We start from the raw sequence: 20,928 nt of genomic DNA on the forward strand, positions 1-20,928 counted from the left end.
TTTCGCTGGGGGTTTGACATTCATGTAGACCTTATCTGTCGTGCTCTTCAGGTTGTCAGAAATACTTTGACGCTTCCAACATTCGGAGTGTTTTGACCCCTCATGATGACCAGTTGGGAACCGTTACAGAGTATTGTGTTCAGCTCATCTTCGTGTTTAAATTTGTTTTTCTCGATCTGCAACTTTTGACTTATCATTCCTCGTGATAATCATCAGTCTGGTTCATCATGTACACACCCTCTCTTGCTCAGTGGACTTCTGTGCCCACCTTTGCTCTTGTCTCATCCTACCCTCGTTCTCAACTCTGCTACTACCCCTTCTCTCTGCTCATTAGCGTCCCCTCCCCTCCTGATACGTAGCCTCTCCCTCTCATCTTTTGTTCACCTTCCCATCATCATCTCAGCTTCTCCTTTGTCTTCCTCCTCCTCCTCCTGTTCACCGCTCTCCTCGTACCACGGTATCTTCGCTCTAGTTCCCGCTGCTCTGCCTCCCTTTGTTATCTCTCCTCACTTTCCTCAGGCTGTCTGTTTCCTAAGGCTGCTCTACTCTCTTTCCCTTTTTTTGTTCCTCGTCTCTCTCTTCCTCTTAACTCTTCTTTCTATTCCCTCTCTCCCTCTCAACCTTCCTTCTAATCTGCTTCTTCCCCTAACTATTTCTCTGTCTGTCTGTCTGTCTGTCTGTCTGTCTCTCTCTCTCTCTCTCTCTCTCTCTCTCTCTCTCTCTCTCTCTCTCTCTCTCTCTCTCTCTCGCACATCCTTATCTTTTATTTTACTTTACCGTAATCATTGATAGTCTCCTCGTCCTCCAGGTCCTCACTTCCCCTCTGTTACTCCTGCCATACTTCTCCCCCATCTTCCATCTGATCTTCCCTCCCATCATCCTCTGATGATGATGCTCCAGTGTACATACGAAGCAAACTTTGATATTGTTGTGTTGTATGGCAGCATCACAGGGAGCAGAGACCAACGGGTTTGAAAGAATTCAGAAGCACCTGGCAATCACAAGCCAGGGGATAATGGAACATATCATAATGAGAGGTTAAGGGAACTCGAAATTTACTGTCTAAAAAGGAGAGAGAGAGAGAGAGAGAGAGAGAGAGAGAGAGAGAGAGAGAGAGAGAGAGAGAGAGAGAGAGAGAGAGAGAGAGACCAGTAATCTATGCATAGCAACAAACTGAAGGGATCCAACCCAGCGAGCATAATCTATAAACGTCAGAAGAAAGAAAAAGAAATTAAATCTGTGAGAATCGCTTTGCGTGTACCAAAAGATGTCAAACAAGAATAAATGGAAACCTAACGAGAAAGATGGAAAGACCTTTACTCTCTGTCAAGTGGAATAAAGCCCCTAATGTAGGAGACTGAAACCTTTAGAAGTCTGGGTAAGCAGCTGAGGGCTGTCCAAGATGAACACAAGACTGATAACTATGCAGCGTGCGTAGCGGCAGACAGCAACAGTGCAGTTAATCAAGCAAGGTCTGTGGTGAGCGATACGCGTTTGCCTAGGATAATGGCAGAATCCTGTCATAAGTAGGTAGGTAAGACTTGTGTTATTCCTTCCTTCTCTCTTCCTCCTCCATCTGGAACCTTCCTCTCCCACCTTCTTGTGTCACTTCCCGCTGCCTCGCTCCCTCTCTCTCCTCTCCCCTTTCCCCCCGCTCACAAGAAGCGGCTGGGTGTCCACCACCATCATGATTAATGAAGAGTAAACACCGGTATATTTCACTGCAATTTAATCTGTTGGCGCTTTTCCTGCCCCCTCAACATCCCCCTCCCACTCCCCGGGGGTCCCTGCTGCTGACGACTGCCTGCGTCTGGGATGGGCTCCCCAATCCCCCCAGCTGCTGACGTGCTGACGACTGCCTGGGGTCTGGGGTCTCCCAGCCTGGACTGCTGACGTCTGCTTGGCGTCTGGGTGAGAGAGTGGCGGGAGGGAGGGAGAGGAGGAATGGAAACGAATAACAGAAGAGAGAGAGAGAGAGAGAGAGAGAGAGAGAGAGAGAGAGAGAGAGAGAGAGAGAGAGAGAGAGAGAGAGAGAGAGAGAGAGAGAGCCTACCTACGCGTACCGTCGACGAGATTCTGCCAATAGGCAGAGTTAACAAGTAGTGCTCACCGCATGTCGTGCCTGTGACAATACTTTACCTCCACCATAATAGTTTATGTACACTATTTCTTCTTTTGTTCACGAAGTGTTTCTGAATTATCTTTAACTTGTTTATTTCCATTGCTATGTCGACTGTTATTCATGTTTTCTGAGTTATACTCCATGAAAATACATAATATAGTTACGAAAAGCGATAAACACAACTATTGATGGATGATTATTTGCAAGTTCTCAAAAAACGGAAGTAATTTTGAGGTGAAAATGATGCAAAGTATTTGAAATTACTCTTGAATGATAATAATGATGTCCTGTAGAATGTAACGTAATGGTAGCAAATTCCTGTAGCATCTAACGCTGCAGCAGTACAGTCCTGTAGCATCTAGAATCATAACAGTACGGTCCTGCAGTGTGTGACCATACAGAATGAGTCATTAGAGATCTTTATAACATTAACACGATCGTGCAATTCTTCAGGACGTCGGTACGATTCTCTAGTACAACTGTACTACTCATGAACACGACGGTATCATCATAGTTGCAGGTCGCACCGTCCTGCTTTCAAGTCGTATCGTCGTTTTGGGGGAATTAACGTCTTTATCTAGAGTGAAATAAGTTTTTCAGTCCATCTCAAGAGATCATTGTCAAAAAATATTTGTTTTCCCAACGGCTACGGCCTCCACTACAGCTTTCTAAGCACCGCTACAAATCTGTGTTTACGCTGAGGACTCGACTGTAAGAAGGGAGCAAAACTTTGTACTCAGAGCCGGGGTTCGGAAATGATCTATCGCATGACGACATGATGCTGCATGAAGGGCATAGCTCATCTTTTCCCTCTATTTGTCTATGTTTCTGCCTTTCTACTCTCCCTCCTTCCCTCTCCCCGCTTTCTGCCCTGACCAGATTCTCCCATCCCTCTCACCGCCTCCTGGCCTACCATACTCTGCCTCTCACACCAGATATTGACAGTGGGTGTTACCCACTGTCATGAATATGAGGCGCTTGGCTGTGGTGTGGTTCATGGTACCGAGGGAAGTCTGTTTAAATACGTTATCATCACCTTGAAATATTCCCGGTGTTGGACTAGGCTCACGGCAAGAGGGGATTTGGAAGATCATAGGTTACGTGAGGTCAAGGACTGCTTGTGGAAGGAGCAATGTCAGATACAATGTTAATGGCGAAGAGATGCAGCCTCCTTGATACAGAGAGGGCCTGACACGTCAGTTTCTCAATACATAGTCCAGAGCAGTGGCGGTTAGTGTGTACAACTGCCAAAGGTATGGTATAGATGTTTAGATTATTTAGTTTTCTTATATACTTAATTACTTTTCCCGCCTTAGCCAAGAAGCGTCAGGAACGAACGAATAATGGCCTCATTAGCACACACCCTTTATCTACCTGTCATAGGTAATGTTAACAGGGTGAACGAGGGCATATGAAGCAGCCAGGGTGAACAACAGAGCAGGCTGAGGCTTGGCTGTGGATGGTGTCCTGTGGAGTTGGCTGCGGATGGTATTCTGTGGGGGTCGGCTGTGGACGGTAGAGACAATAGAAAAGGCCAACCCTTTAAGGAAGAAAGTAGGAACCTTGAGGACGGTGGTGCTACCCTCGAGTACGGTGGTGGACACCTGAGTACGATAAAACGAACTTTGAGCAAGACAGTGCGACGCTTGGTATGATGGCTCAGCCATAGACATGGAGTGGTGCCTCAGTGCAGTTACCTGGTGAGTGGAAGATGAGAGACGGTGTGATACTTATCATGTGAAGACGTTGGCTTGTGACCTGGGCTAGGTGTGTGTTCTTGGGCCGGGGTGTTAGCGGCTGTGTGTGTGAAGGAAGTTGTAGTAATGGTAATAATAATAATAATGAAAATAATAATAATAATAATAATAATAATAATAATAATAATAATAATAATAATAATAATAGGTTTATTTATTACCACTTAAGTTATACATGATAGAGTAACATTGTCTTGGTTGACAATATCATATTACGTACGTAAGTTATGTTAAAAACATTAACAATACAAAATAAAATACTGTCATAAACAGACTAAAACAAGAATTTTGAAATGATAATGATACGCGAGGCTGGAGGCAGCATTAGTCACTTGAACTCATGGGAAGTTAGGCAGCCGGGTGGAGGGAGTTGACTGTTTATTTGATGTAAGACTACTGCTACTGCTGAGGATATGATACTACTACTATTACTACTACTACCACTACTAGTACTACTGTACTACTACTACAACTGCTATCATTCTTTCTTGAAAAAGATCTACATAACTGTACCACTCACCAGTACAACTACAATGACTTTCGCAATAATCTTGTTGCTACAGCATCCACTTTCCCAGCTCTTGATTATGTATATAATCACATATGAGGATATGATTATTTGAAAGATTTAGATTATGGCTGGAACCTTTCAGAGAGCACCAGGGGTGTCACGTGAGAGAACAAAACAAAGCACAGTGCTTGCAGTCACACAACAGGCTGGCTACATGCCTGCCTCACACGAAACTAATGGTATGTAAACCTCCTTTTGCTGCAGCTTGTTTATATAAGAGAACTTCCCGCTGAAGCAGTGCTGCTTGCTCGACCAGTGTCTGGGTCTCTGCTCTCAGTGGTGGTGGCTCGACCAGTTGCTCGCTTTATGGCGGTGGGTCGACCAGTCTCTTATGGTCAGTGGAAGTAGGTCGAATACTCTTTCCGTTTAGCGATGATGAGTCGACCAGTCCTCATTATGTGATTCTGGTCCAACCAATGTCTCATCCTGTTATTCGAGGAGAAGAAACATTAAAATTTCTTCAGGACAAGCGAGCTCGAATCCTGAGAAGATACGTAGTATACGTTCAGAGTCTCATGTAGACTCAGTTGTGAGTAGTGACAGTGTTAAACCGAGTTCCTTGTAGGCTTTGCTGCTGCTTGTACAAAGCAACGATGTGGACGGCGTGGTTTCAAGGAACCTCACTGGCAGTGCTTTCAGAGTCTGAGGAGTTACGTGGGTCACAAAGACCCATATCAGGGAGGAGCCTCTCTCGCAGCTGACGATAATTGTTAATACGACTGTTAAGGTTGATTGTTACAAATTATTGTTAAAAGACGTGTGTTCAAAGCGACCGTCAATGTAGGTCTGACGCGGATATCGGCACCGGTCGAGCCACACATTTCCCAGTATGGCAGACCTACTACACACACGGTGTGGAGTCTACAGCTTCCTACGGTGTCACCCTCACCCAAAGTCATTCACATTAGCGAAGATCAATTCTACTCTACATTCGTGCTAGTTTCCCACCTCTGTTTCTCTTCATCCTACGTGCCAATACCCCACCTCATTACTTCCCTCTCTCCCCTTCCCTCCTTCGCTGTAGTTGTTACGGACTTCGTTACAGAGGAAGCATCACCTCCCTGGCTGCTAGAAAGATTAGCTGCAGCAGCTTGTGCACGGGTTGCCTCATGAGTGTGGCGTGACCTCGCCTCGTGAAGGTCGCCTCTAAAAATAAGGTCCTAAAAGATGCTTTTCTGCTTTTATATTTGGAAGTCTTGAATGAGGCTCCAGGAACATCGTTTTCTCCTTATATATTTCAGGTATTCTGGTCATTGTTAGGAAAAAAAGTTTGGAATCGTAACAGGTTGTGTCTATGTGCTGTGGTATTAAGCTTGACACTGTAAAACTTAGCACATTTAAAATCGGTATCTATTCTCATTTTTGATTCTTAGAATAAATCAGGTGAATACCAGAGATCCATCCATCAATTTTTGTGATGCTATTCCGACAGCTGCAGTTCTTCAGCATAGTTTTATTTAAACTTATGTTTCCCTGTGTGTGCTCGCAGCCTCACAGTTTACTTTTACATCGGGTTGTCTTGCACCGCTGTTTATCTGCATTCACATGAGCTCTACAACACTCTTTTTCTCTTATTTCATCAACTACAGTTATTTCATATGCTTATCTCAACATCTTTGTGGATCATTCAACATGATGAAATCTTAAGTTCACTACATTTCAACCATCTGTATCAATGTATTGCTCCGTTATTCAACATTATTCTCCCTCCTGCACGACACCACTGACTTTCTTTTCCCTTTGTTCCTTCTAGTTTGTGCGAGTTTCAGGCCAGGCGCTATGGTGGGATCTGTTACCTTATACATACTCCGCCGACTTGTACGAAAATATCTTTCGTTGAGATCCGAAACGAGAATAGAGCAAACATGAAACTCTGTATCCTGTCAGAGAGAGAGAGAGAGTGCAGAAAACAACAGACACACAGACACATAAGAAGAAAGCAATAGACACAACAGAAACAAGACAGGGATGAAGGAAAAGACAGCAGAGGAAAAAAAAAAGCAGAAGCAAGAGCCAGCACACTAAAAGGAAGTTTGTCAATAACAAAAAGCCACACAAACTAATGCATGAGCTCAGCGGACGCCTAACAAAAGACACAGACCACTAGTGACCCGCGCTGCTCGGGCAAGGCCATTCTTAACTGGAATTCTGCCTCCAGGATTACCAGGAGGTGCAGCAGGAGACCCAGTAAAAGTCAGCACACATCACTCTAGAGATACTCCGCCAAACGTTTTCAACAACAACAACAGGCATGGCTGGCTTCTATGAGAGGTCAGCGGAAGCAGGTATGTAAACAAGCGGTAACAAACATACCCAGGAGGCAGGCAGTAACCGTCGGCAGCAGTTGTGAGCAGCAGGCAGTAAGTGTCCCGAGGCAGACCCCGGCAGAAGGCAACGGGTCGTGTAATGTGTTGAAGACAGAGGGTGTGGTTCAGTGACCTCCTCCTGGACGACACAAGGCGACCACAAGCGTGGTGATGGTGGTGATCATGACTGTGGTGATGGTGATGATCATGACTGTGGTGATGGTGATGATCATGACTGTGGTGATGGTGGTGATCATGACTGTGGTGATGGTGATGATCATGACTGTGGTGATGGTGGTGATCATGACTGTGGTGATGGTGATGATCATGACTGTGGTGATGGTGATGATCATGACTGTGGTGATGGTGATGATCATGACTGTGGTGATGGTGATGATCATGACTGTGGTGATGGTGATGATCATGACTGTGGTGATGGTGATGATCATGACTGTGGTGATGGTGATGATCATGACTGTGGTGATGGTGGTGATCATGACTGTGGTGATGGTGGTGATCATGACTGTGGTGATGGTGGTGATCATGACTGTGGTGATGGTGGTGATCATGACTGTGGTGATGGTGGTGATCATGACTGTGGTGATGGTGGTGATCATGACTGTGGTGATGGTGGTGATCATGACTGTGGTGATGGTGATGATCATGACTGTGGTGATGGTGATGATCATGACTGTGGTGATGGTGATGATCATGACTGTGGTGATGGTGATGATCATGACTGTGGTGATGGTGATGATCATGACTGTGGTGATGGTGATGATCATGACTGTGGTGATGGTGATGATCATGACTGTGGTGATGGTGGTGATCATGACTGTGGTGATGGTGGTGATCATGACTGTGGTGATGGTGGTGATCATGACTGTGGTGATGGTGGTGATCATGACTGTGGTGATGGTGATGATCATGACTGTGGTGATGGTGATGATCATGACTGTGGTGATGGTGATGATCATGACTGTGGTGATGGTGATGATCATGACTGTGGTGATGGTGGTGATCATGACTGTGGTGATGGTGATGATCATGACTGTGGTGATGGTGGTGATCATGACTGTGGTGATGGTGGTGATCATGACTGTGGTGATGGTGCTTGCGGTGGTGATACCGCTTCTTATGGTAGCGGTGGTGATGGTATTATTAAGGTGGTGGTGGTAGTGGCGGCGTTGGTGATGGTGGTGCTAGAAATGGTGGTGGAAGTGGTGAGGTGTTCTAGTATCAATGGTGGTGGTGCTTGTGAAAATGATGGTAGTGGTTGTGGTGATGGTGGTAGTAATCATTATTCGTGCTCCACAATCATGTTCGTTATTTGCTGACACGAGGTCAAAGCTGGGCTTACAGACAAGATAGTCAAGATGGCGGATGGGCCCTGCACACCATCCTGAGCCATCCTACAGTCAAGTGTTCCAGCATACAGACTCGATCTGGCACAACAGGTATACAGCCCCCAGTCGCTGCCCACTGAGCCACGGGGGCTCCATCATTCCTTCCAGGTGCTGGGTAATCTCGGGTCAAGCAGTTTAATGACGAAGATGGAATCCTTCTTGAGGAAAAAACATTAACTCGCATGTTAGATCTTGAGAGTGAGAGGAATCCTCCAAACAGGAAGGTAAGTCTTGCATGGTTTGTGGTAATGAGGTCCAGGCCATTAGTGTGGCGGGATGTGTCCTGCTCAAGCGCGGGTGGGAGAGGAGGAGGCGGGGGATACAGCTGACACAAACACGTCATAGAATTCACCAGACTCTGACACATATGCCAAGTCCCTCAACCCTGTACATTCATCTGTGCCAATATTGCATTGCTGTTTCATGGGGGCGGAACAGTTAACACACCACACGCCAGGGTGACCGATGCAGTGGGATAGTTGCCCAGAAATAAAGACAGACAGACATATAGGCGGGGAGGACAGCACCAGGCATGCACCGAAGGAGTCCGACATGGATATATAGCAAAAAAGTCAGAGACAGACAGCTGACCAAGCAGAGGGCGGAGGGCTAGAGGTACGTATACCCTGGCAGTGATGAAGGTCGGGCGATCTCTACATGACAAATGGTTAGGACCAATAAGAAGATATAATAATAATAAAGATAATGATCTTTCTTTCTTTCAAACTATTCGCCATTTCCCGCATTAGCGAGGTAGCGTTAAGAACAGAGGACTGGGCCTTTGAGGGAATACCCTCACCTGGCCCAATTCTCTGTTCCTTCTTTTGGAAAATTGAAAAAAAAAAAAAAAAAAACCGAGAGGGGAGGATTTCCAGCCCCCCGCTCCCTCCCCTTTTAGTCGCCTTCTACGACACGCAGGGAATACGTGGGAAGTATTCTTAATCCCCTATCCTATAATGATAATAATAATAGATTTGAACATCAGTGGTGATAGTGCTAGGTTTGCTGCCCTCCTGGTCTCTTGACCTTTACCCCTCAATTCTCAATCCCCATCACTCCTGGACCCTATTCAGGCACCTCATTAATGGATGGGGTGTTACAGAGCGACACGCTGGGTGAGAGATGAAGTGCACGGGGGGTGGGGCTGCGGAGGCTGGGTTCAGAATTAGCGTCCGTCCTTCCGACCACAGGAGGCTGCGTGTTTACCGGACCTGCTCACCATTACCACACACACGCTGATGTCTTTCTAAATGATCCTTCGACTTTCCTCCTGTACTGACGTCAGGTAGATACGCGAGCGTCAGTGGCACCTCAACCAATCATTACTACAGCTTTCATGACGACGGCTGGGCTGAGGTTATGACGGGTTATCGAAAGTCTTTCATTTTCCATCTTTCTTTAGTTCCCGTACATTTTCCTTGGCCTTCATTATAATTCATGTGTGTTTGCACTGACTGAACTTATTAGGTATCATGCAGGATTTGCTCAGAAAACGATTCCACATAACATAGATTATTGTAACATGAGAGAAGAGGGAGAGGTCGTCTCAGAGGAGGTGAGAGCTCGTCTCACATGAAGATGAGGACGAGGTCATCTCACATGAAGATGAGGACGAGATCATCTCAACAAGGAGAGCAGAGAGAAATCATATCAACATAAGCAACATCCATCCCACGAACGCAAAATGTTCTAAACATTTTCAAAACTTGAAATCGAACATATTTTCATGACTTGCTGTAAAAGAATAACAGAAATTTTGTAATATACAACGAACATTATAGGCCGGTCCTCAACTTCGGTCAATAGATCAGTATAAGTCGCGGAAGAAGTCTTTAAAGGCACATGTAACCTGATCATTTATACAACATAAACTTTTAACTTCTCCTCTTATATATTTCACCTATTCTTTAGTCCTTTGTTATGATTCATTTAAATCCTGACCTCATAGAGGACTTTTGTCCGAAACTCTAGCATTCGATATGGATGAGAGAGAGAGAGAGAGAGAGAGAGAGAGAGAGAGAGAGAGAGAGAGAGAGAGAGAGAGAGAGAGAGAGAGAGAGAGAGAGAGAGATAGGACTTTTTCATTACTAACACAGGAACATTATCCACGAGATAAACAGGTCAGTAATATATAAAAATCATTTCAGGGGGACGTGTGCTGTCACTGGCACCTGTCACCACCTGTCATCGTTGTCAAAAGATTTTTTCATATGCTCACTTTCTAACGCGTCTGAAAAAAGAGTACGTTGGTTGAGACACATTTGGGCCGTGGTGATCATGTCTCATATTATTATTCTACATGTTGACTAATTCATCCATGTCAATAATATGTATTTTTTTTTAATTCGGTACACATTCTGAGATCAAGATATCAGCTATCATGTTCTCGTGTCAGGATATCAGCAATCATGTTCTCGTGTCAAGATATCAACAGTAAAGAATATCAAGAATTAAACACATTTCATATTGCTGTACTAAATCATTGTTGCTGTGCCTATACGTAAGGTCTACCCGAGATCGAGTAACGCTAAACCTCATTACCTACCGAACTTTATGGCACAGACATCACGCCAGAGGAAAGTTATGATCATAAAGGAGCATATGGAGCAGACATCTTGGAATCTTGGTGTTCTGGGTCAGCAACTTTCAACAACGAAAATATATTCTACACTCGGTAAGCCATCAGGTGGAGGGAGGGACGGCCATGTGGTCATAAAGGTAGGGTTGCGTGGAAGAAGGGTAGAGGGTGAGGGCACGGGTTGCGACACGAAGGATCCATCACCAGCCAACACTGACGATGCCTTCACTTGAGTGATTAATCTGGACCAGCACGATGCTCTCGGGGACTGCGGTGGGTGAGGGGGCGGGATGAGGCAGGGAGAGGAAAGAGAGAAGACAAGGGAGAGGATGAGGAGCAGGAGTGCTGACGTGGAGTGGGAACAGAAGTTGCCACGTTGGGAATGGTTCCATCCAGAGAAACTAAGACGGTAAAGTACAGTAAGCGGAATTTACACGAATACAGAAAATAAAGCTCAGGGCAAAGATAATCATGGAGAAGAGTAAACTAAGAATAAAGGGAAGTAAGTATAAACTACAATCGAGAGAAAGGAAGAAATTCTGGACCAATCATCGGACAAGAACAAGCTAACGAAAATGTGCAAGAGATGGCCTTCGAATAGGGAGGGTTGGGGCAATAGACAGGTGGGGGAAGAGGGGTATGTGCAGGTAAAAGATGACCATGGAAGACACGACGACAATAAACGAGACGGGGACAGGGGAGGGGGAGAGAAGAAAGTCACGGGGAAGGAGGAAGGCGGAGCAATCTCAGTAATGCAGTGTGTGTGGAGTCATCCAGTGCAGGGGAGGGAGGGAGCCATGGTATGCCTTGCTGAGGATGACACCCCACAGACCCCAGGGACGGGGGCCATGGTGTTCTTTGCTGAGGATGACAACCTCTAGACACCAGGGAGGGATCCACGATATACCTTGCGCCACGGGCGGCTCCCTCCCACGCACAGGAGGGAGCTAATGGAGGGTTTGTTGGAGGAAGTTGAATGAGGAAATACAGGAAGTGGATGAATAGGGCTAAAAATGGAAAGGGAAAGAGAAACTGAAACAGACGGATGTGAGATAGGTGAATAAGAGACAGAGAATAGAAAGAGAGAGAGAGAGAGAGAGAGAGAGAGAGAGAGAGAGAGAGAGAGAGAGAGAGAGAGAGAGAGAGAGAGAGAGAGAGAGGTCCCTCCAAAGGTACCGTTCCTCGAGCCAGGAGGAACTTACATTTCCCTGCTCATGTTGCCAGTCGCTACTGCCGCCGGCCGGTGTCAGCTGTGCTCTCAGCAGGGCTCGTCCTCCACCAGATCACTGGGAAGTAATTCTATGATTTTCTGACATCTTCCTCATCTTCTTTTGTGCATAATTATTTCTTTTATTCCTAGTTCCTTTGTTTCATTGATGCTGATGGTAAAAATGGTCTTTTTCTGTCTAATTTACGGTGCCTTCATCATCCTTGCTCGGAAGGATAATCATCCATTTTTCAACGGTTGTTGTGTTCCCAGAGATCTTTTTCATTCTACGTTCTCCAAACTTCCAGTTTTTGTTTTTCTATTATGCAACATTATAGGTTAGGTTCTGTACCGTGATGGCATTCCTTTCCGGGGAATCTTCATCAGTACCAGCGGGAGAGTATCGTGAGTACAGCTGACAGATCGGGAATGGAAATCTGAGGATCAGATAGACTGGTGATTGTTTAAAGAAGTCAGCCTCACCTGCTGCCGGAGGTAATGAATTACTAACCTGCAGTCACTCACTTTTTTGGAATGGATTACGACAGAAGAAAAGGTTCCAGATTGAATCCTGGCATTCATGTATAGTCTCCTCCCGTGTTGTTGTCCCGTTGGTCAGGGTGAGAGTCGTTTGGGGAAGAGAGTTTTGCAGACGGCATCCCAAAATCTCCGAGACAATTCAGACCCGCCACAAACAACGCTTTATTTGAGTTTAATTTCATTATAGTGTCTGATACACTTGTAATATCACGATTATAACTCTTCAAAGTTTTAACCTCAATAACCACAGAACAAAGAAAAAGACAAAGGAATGAAAGATTATAATATTGGGTGTAAGTTTGGAACTACAAAAAACAGTTTTCGTTCAAAAATAGTTTTAGTATTCAAAGTGTTATTCACGTCTGATACGATGTCATTATGTTTTGATTAAGTTCTCATCGTAACGCCTTAGGTCCTCGTGGAGGAAAGCGGGATGCGGTTAGCCTTACTGAGAACCTGCTGCCTGAGTCTACGTGTTCAGGAGTTGCATCATACCGTTTTCTACTGTTGTGTTCTCATAAGTACTATGTTTCACTAGCAATAGTGTTACTATTTTTTTCGTATTTCAGTTCATTGAAAATATTATTATTATTATTATTATTATTATTATTATTATTATTATCATTATTATTATTATTATTATCATTACTATTATTATTATCATTACTATTATAATCATTATTACGATAATGGTTATTATCATACTACTTGATCGTCGTTTCCGGCGTCAGCGAGGTAGCGCCAGGAAACAGACGAAGAAAGACCCATCCACTCATATACACACATATATAAATACACACTCATGCACGCATATATATATATATATATATATATATATATATATATATATATATATATATATATATATATATATATATATTCCTATGAGTCCACGGGGAAAATGAAACACGAAAAACACATATACATACATATCCATACATATACACAAACACATATCCACACATGTACATATTCATACTAGCTTACCTTCATCCATTCCCTCCGCCACCCTCCGCCACAGAAAACAGCATCGCTAACCCATGCGTCAGCGTGGTAGCGCCAGGAAAACAGACAAAAAGGCCACATTCGTTCACACTCAGTCTCTGGCTGTCATGTGTAATGCACCGAAATCACTGCTCCCTGTCCACATCCAGGCCCAATAGACCTTTACATGGTTTACCCTAGACGTTTCACATTCCATTGTTCAGTCCACTGACAGCACGTCGACCCCGGTATACGACATAATTCCAATTCACTTTATTCCTTGCACGCCTCTCACTCTCCTGCATGTTCAGGCCCCGATCGCTCAAAATCTGTTTCACTCTATCCTTCCACCTCCAATTTGGTCACCCGCTTTTCCTTGTTCCCTCCACCTCTGACATATCCTCTTTGTCAAACTTTACTCTTTTATTCTCTCCATATGTCCAAACCATTTCAACACACCCTCTTCTGCTCTCTCAAATATACTTTTTTTTTCACACATCTCTCTTACCCTTTCATTACTTACTCGATCAAACCACCTCATGCCATATATTGTCCTCAAGCATTTCATTTCCAACACATCCACCCTCCTCAGGTACAACCCTATCTATAGCCCATGCCTTGCAACCACATAACATTGTTGGAACTACCATTCCCTCAAATATACCCATTTTTGCTTTCCGAGATAACGTTCTCTCTTTCCATACATTTTTCATCGCTCCCAGAGCCTTCGCCCCCTTCCCTACCCTATGACTTGCTTCCACTTCGCTGCTATGTCTTGATCTTGCGCCGTGTTCACATTGAAATCGGTGACGAGTCACATCAGTTTGAGGCCTTACTGAGAAAGATTTGTTCATCAGATGAGACACACTTTGGGAACTAGAGCGCATATTGCAAGTCTTTACAGACGAGATACTGGACGCAGGAACGTTTAAGAGAATTAAACTTCCATGGTGTATCGGCTAGCGCTCCTGACCGTGAAGCATTCACAGGCCGCTCAGGGTCAGGCTCATAGGTTCGAATCCTGGTTAATGCAGTCGGTCTACAGTCAACCTAGCTGTTCATCCACCCCTAGGGGTCGGTCGATTAAATGGGTACCTGGCTCAGGCTAGGGTATATATATATATATATATATATATATATATATATATATATATATATATTTTTTTTTTTTTTCTTTTTTTTTGCTTTGTCGCTGTCTCCCGCGTTTGCGAGGTAGCGCAAGGAAACAGACGAAAGAAATGGCCCAGCCCACCCCCATACACATGTATATACATACGTCCACACACGCAAATATACATACCTACACAGCTTTCCATGGTTTACCCCAAACGCTTCACATGCCCCGATTCAATCCACTGACAGCACGTCAACCCCGGTATACCACATCGCTCCAATTCACTCTATTCCTTGCCCTCCTTTCACCCTCCTGCATGTTCAGGCCCCGATCACACAAAATCTTTTTCACTCCATCTTTCCACCTCCAATTTGGTCTCCCTCTTCTCCTCGTTCCCTCCACCTCCGACACATATATCCTCTTGGTCAATCTATCCTCACTCATTCTCTCCATGTGCCCAAACCATTTCAAAACACCCTCTTCTGCTCTCTCAACCACGCTCTTTTTATTTCCACACATCTCTCTTACCCTTACGTTACTTACTCGATCAAACCACCTCACACCACACATTGTCCTCAAACATCTCATTTCCAGCACATCCATCCTCCTGCGCACAACTCTATCCATAGCCCACGCCTCGCAACCATACAACATTGTTGGAACCACTATTCCTTCAAACATACCCATTTTTGCTTTCCGAGATAATGTTCTCGACTTCCACACATTCTTCAAGGCTCCCAGAATTTTCGCCCCCTCCCCCACCCTATGATCCACTTCCGCTTCCATGGTTCCATCCGCTGCCAGATCCACTCCCAGATATCTAAAACACTTCACTTCCTCCAGTTTTTCTCCATTCAAACTCACCTCCCAATTGACTTGACCCTCAACCCTACCGTACCTAATAACCTTGCTCTTATTCACATTTACTCTTAACTTTCTTCTTTCACACACTTTACCAAACTCAGTCACCAGCTTCTGCAGTTTCTCACATGAATCAGCCACCAGCGCTGTATCATCAGCGAACAACAACTGACTCACTTCCCAAGCTCTCTCATCCCCAACAGACTTCATACTTGCCCCTCTTTCCAAAACTCTTGCATTCACCTCCCTAACAACCCCATCCATAAACAAATTAAACAACCATGGAGACATCACACACCCCTGCCGCAAACCTACATTCACTGAGAACCAATCACTTTCCTCTCTTCCTACACGTACACATGCCTTACATCCTCGATAAAAACTTTTCACTGCTTCTAACAACTTGCCTCCCACACCATATATTCTTAATACCTTCCACAGAGCATCTCTATCAACTCTATCATATGCCTTCTCCAGATCCATAAATGCTACATATATATATATATATTATTCCCTGGGGATAGGGGAGAAAGAATAGTTCCCACGTATTCCCTGCGTGTCGTAGAAGGCGACTAAAAGGGAAGGGAGCGGGGGCTGGAAATCCTCCCCTCTCGTTTTTTTTTCTTTTTTTAATTTTCCAAAAGAAGGAACAGAGAAGAGGGCCAGGTGAGGATATTCCCTCAAAGGCCCAGTCCTCTGTTCTTAACGCTACTTCGCTATCGCGGGAAATGGCGAATAGTATGAAAAATATATATCTATATCGTTAAAGGGACGGCCTTGATCAGGGCCTCAGCTGGCCGTGCCGTTTCAGCTAACATAAAAAAAAAAGATAAGAAATAGACTTTAAGAATATGGAAACCATTTTTTTTCTTGAGACTTGCCAGTTAGTTTCTTGTTGAGAAACTTTATTTTCAACACAGCCTTTTCTTTTTTACCAGCGGCCTCCTGTCTGCTGCCACTCTTGACAACTGCTGGTCTCTGGGTCTGGTGAGCCCGAGAGGCTGACGAAAGAATACGTGTTTGTGTCGGAAGTTGGCTAAGCGCGGTGGCTATTCTACCACAGTCCGTTATTCTTTGGCTTCTATGATCCAGTGTATTTAATGCAACTTATTACCCAAGTTTATTTTTGTCTAATTCTTACTTTCCTGTCAGACGTCAGCAACTGGGCAGTTAGAACCGGTACCGCCGGAAACTTGGCCGCTCCAACCTCGTTGTGGTCAGAATTCCTGTGCGTTTTTCTGCTGAGATTCTTCCACGCGTGGCTGCGATTTATGAAGGCCCCTGATGCACCGTTGGCTGGCAGAGGAGGCAGATATAACGATACATTTACAGAGAGAGAGAGAGAGAGAGAGAGAGAGAGAGAGAGAGAGAGAGAGAGAGAGAGAGAGAGAGAGAGAATCTATAAGCAACTTCAAGTCCTGAAATTCCTTGTAGTTGTAGAGAAACACTCATCGTTAAGGTACTATGTAATAAAGTCTCCTATAAAAGCGCTATAGATCAACAACTTTTTGATCACCAAATAAGAAATACTAGTTGATAAGGACAAGAGTCACTTGATGTTTGAGTGTATAAACCAAAATCCCCAAACATTCATGAGCGCCCTCCTTCCTGCACTACCAACGTATAATCTAAACTTTTTCAGCAACAAGACTATACACAGAGACGCTTCATCCTACAGGACATATGGAAAGAAAAACTACTTGCTGAAAAACCGCATATATGTTATCCTTCAGCTACAGGAAGACGTTTACAAACGTTCCATATACTAAAATGAATGAAAATGTTAACCATTAAGACCAGCACGCACAAGGGCGTAGATATAGGTGTAGACACTCACAGCTGAAATGCACAACCAAAACTTACCTGGTAAAACAGTAGGTAAGCTAGAAACGCCAACAATCGCGAGTGAACGTAGTAATCTCCCTCACCAGTCAGTCAGTCACTATCATGTTTTCTACAGTGAGATACAACACCAAACTAATCTTCACCACACCCTTTCTAAACACATTCACGTTACCCTCATCAACGCATCTTCACTACAGCCTCGACACCACGGGTTTTGGCGAGACGCTTTTAGGTCAAAGGCCAGAGTTTAGGTGCTGAAAGTTGTAAAGAAAAAGAAAATAAAAAATGAAAATAAAGGCACGAGGAAAAAGAGAGATGTTGTCCCTTCTATCAAAGAAGACGTAACATGGGCTCACCTACTGAGGAAGAGCGTAAACATGGCCTCACCTGCAGAGGAAGAGCGTAAACATGGGCTCGTCTACTGAGGAAGAGCGTAAACATGGGCTCGCCTACTGAGGAAGAGCGTAAACATGGGCTCGCCTACTGAGGAAGAGCGTAAACATGGGCTCGTCTACTGAGGAAGAGCGTAAACATGGGCTCGCCTACTGAGGAAGAGCATAAACATGGGCTCGCCTACTGAGGAAGAGCGTAAACATGGGCTCGTCTACTGAGGAAGAGCGTAATCATGAGCTTGCCTACTGAGGAAGAGAGTAAACATGGGCTCGCCTCCTGAGGACGTGTAAACAAAGACTCACCAGCTTGGGAGGAGTGTAAACCAACTCATCTTATGTAAGTGTAAGCAAGGATTTACCTGCTGAGGAAGAATGTAAACAATGACTCACCTGCTGAGTAAGTATGTGAAACAGGACTCACCTGGTAGCCGGTGATAAGGCCATGCTGGAGGTCTGCGTCAGGTGGCCTCCAGGTGAGGGAGGCATGGGTGAGGTTGACCAGGTGAACAGACACCTCCTGAGGCGGACCAGCTGGTGCTGTGGACGACAGGTGATGTAGTTAGAGGCTGAGAGAAGGCACCTCACACAAGGAAGTGTGGCTGGAGAGGGCATCACACGAGAGGGAGAGGGGTTGGTAGAAGGCAGCCGAAAGTGGATAGTGGATGAAAGAGGGCAAATGGAAAGGGAGCTATAGGACAGGTAAAGTAAGATAGGGAGTGGCAGCGAGACAGAAATGAGGAAAAATTAAGGTTAGCATGAGGAAGAGCGATGAAGAGCGGGGAGAGTTAGTGAGGGTACAGGAGAGTGCATGGGAAAGAGTCAATAGTGCCAATTAGCCCATGTCTAAATCATTTGTTTTGCACTATGTGTTCTATACTAACTGGATGAAGTAATGATAAAACTGTAAGATAGCTGTCTCTCCTCCTCAACTTTCTCCGGCAAAAACAGCCGCCTGGAAAAAAAAGTTGGTGAAGTAGTCCGGTAAGGAAACTAACAGGATAAAACAAAAAGGTAATCCTATTATAAGATCTTAATACACTCTCCCTTCTTGCTGTAATTCAGTACGTTCATCAAGTATGGAGTGATCAAGAATGAACGGGTATGCACGTGTAGCTTTTTCCTATGTTCACGCAACAGATACCTGAACTGGTGACAAGTTTGACCAACCGGTTTTTGGAGGTAGATAGATATAGGCTTGACATATACAAAGTTTGACGATAATTTCTTCCAATGTTAAACACATCTATATCCAAAGGAAGTTTTTTACGTCAGTATAACATCTTTTAGTTTTAATTCCATTCGTTATAGTAGCTGTATTCATTTGCATCTCAAATAGATATTAGTGATTTATGTTGTCGAATTTATTCAAAATTTTGAACATTTTTCTCGTCACCGCGAATTCTACGTATCTTAGGAGAAAAAAGACCTAATTTCTTAATCTCTCTTCATACGCCATCAGATTTCTGTGAAATGGAATCATCTTTGTCGCCCGCCTTCGTACAAGTTCCAGTTTTTCCTCAACTTTCTCGTAGTTTGGGAACCAAAATGTAATTACATCTTCAAGTATGGTCTAACTTAAGCATATAAATTGGGTCAAAATTGTTTCTAGTGTTTTGTAGTCGATGTTCCTGGCTATAGAATTTAACATCCGGTTTCTTTGTCTACTTGCAGTTGACAGTGTTTGATATACATCAGATTGTCATACATACATAACTCCAGGAGTCTTCTCCTTTAAGACCAACTAAAGCCTGTTTTTAAATATCTGACTATTAGATTTCGTATATATCTTCAAATTGGATAACTTTACATTTGTCTTCATTAAATGTAATCTGCCGTTTGTCTAACCACTCTGTTAATTTGCTAAGATCTTGAATCATTTTACAGTCCTGTCCATCTACAACTCTACTTCCTAGTTTCATATGATCCGAAATTTGCAGATCTTAGAAATGAGATCTAATTCTAGATCATTAATACGTATCATGAAAAGATTGGAGCCAAAGACAGACGACCCCTGTGGTACACCACTCGTCACGTTTAGCCAGTCAAAGGCTTCGCCATCTAAAACCATACGGTCGTTTCTGTCAGTAAGTCAGTCGCTACTCCATGTACATAGTTCTTTGACTGATCCATGTGATTTTAACTACATATCAGTCTCTCGTGTGGTGCTCTACTGTTTAGTAGGAAGGTCATATTCTTGTCATCATCAATCACTTTACCATCCTCTGTTATTACAGGTCCTACTGTCTCCTTTACCTTCTTTATTGGTCTTACATACTAGAATACTTCCTTGGGTTGTTTTCACCTTTCAAGGAAAATTCAGGGAGAGGGGCTGTAAGATGGGAGAGGGATAGAGAAAGGGTGTTAGTGGTGGTGAAGGAAGAAAGTGAACAAAGGAGGGGATAGGCTATGAGAGAGGAGACGGAGGGAGAGAGGGAGCGCGGGAGAAAGTTAGTGACTGTTAGAGCAGCAAGTATAAGTTTCTTCTGGGTGAAGGCATTTGGAGGGGGGGGGGAGAGAGAGAGAGAGAGAGAGAGAGAGAGAGAGAGAGAGAGAGAGAGAGAGAGAGAGAGAGAGAGAGAGAGAGAGAGAGAGAGAGAGAGGCGAAATAGACGGGTGGTGGGGAAAGATTAGTTTCGTGGAAAGAGGAAATAGAAATGACTACGAGAGAGAACTCCAGATAGAAAGAGGATTGCTGTAAACGAAGGTTAAAAACAATGAACTAGTTAAGTGCAGAGGAAGCAGAGAAGGTAGGTAGATATCTGACACGTAGGGGGAGGGTGTATGTGGTAGTTAAGAAGTGAAGAGATGACCACACAGACCATGCAGTGTGGTGGAGGCAGAGGTCAGGAGCAAGGTACGAGAACCTGAAGAGAGACAAGATTAATGGTCCATGAAATTATAAAAATGTCTTAATCTCTGGGATCTAGTGAGGTTTAAAATTGTTATTAACTAAGGCTCTTCTTGTCATGAGAGAGAGAGAGAGAGAGAGAGAGAGAGAGAGAGAGAGAGAGAGAGAGAGAGAGAGAGAGAGAGAGAGAGAGAGAGAGAGAGAGCAGCCTAGGTAAAGGAATCAAGATTGAAATAGACAAAAGATGAATATTTACGAAAAAGGTTTACGAGGATCATCTCAATCACTACACGAAAAACTTGGGCTAACAATAGCTATCAAAAGTTGCCTAAATATATATATTTTTTGTGTATATATGATAGTTTTAAGTGAAGAACCAACATGTCCGTAACTTAAC

The 20,928-nt window shown here is 44.2% G+C and overlaps 1 protein-coding gene across 1 annotated transcript in view; it reads right to left on the bottom strand.

Annotated features, from left to right (window-relative positions):
* LOC139755306 (roundabout homolog 1-like) overlaps positions 1–20,928 on the bottom strand; it is a 432,853-nt gene that overhangs the window by 43,355 nt on the left and 368,570 nt on the right. Inside the window, exon 10 of the mRNA XM_071673426.1 lies at positions 18,105–18,220. Within this exon, the coding sequence (XP_071529527.1) occupies positions 18,105–18,220 (116 nt within the window). The remainder of the gene's footprint in view (positions 1–18,104; positions 18,221–20,928) is intronic.

The sequence above is a fragment of the Panulirus ornatus genome, chromosome 19, assembly GCF_036320965.1.
Source record: "Panulirus ornatus isolate Po-2019 chromosome 19, ASM3632096v1, whole genome shotgun sequence".
Taxonomy (NCBI): Eukaryota; Metazoa; Arthropoda; class Malacostraca; order Decapoda; family Palinuridae; genus Panulirus; species Panulirus ornatus.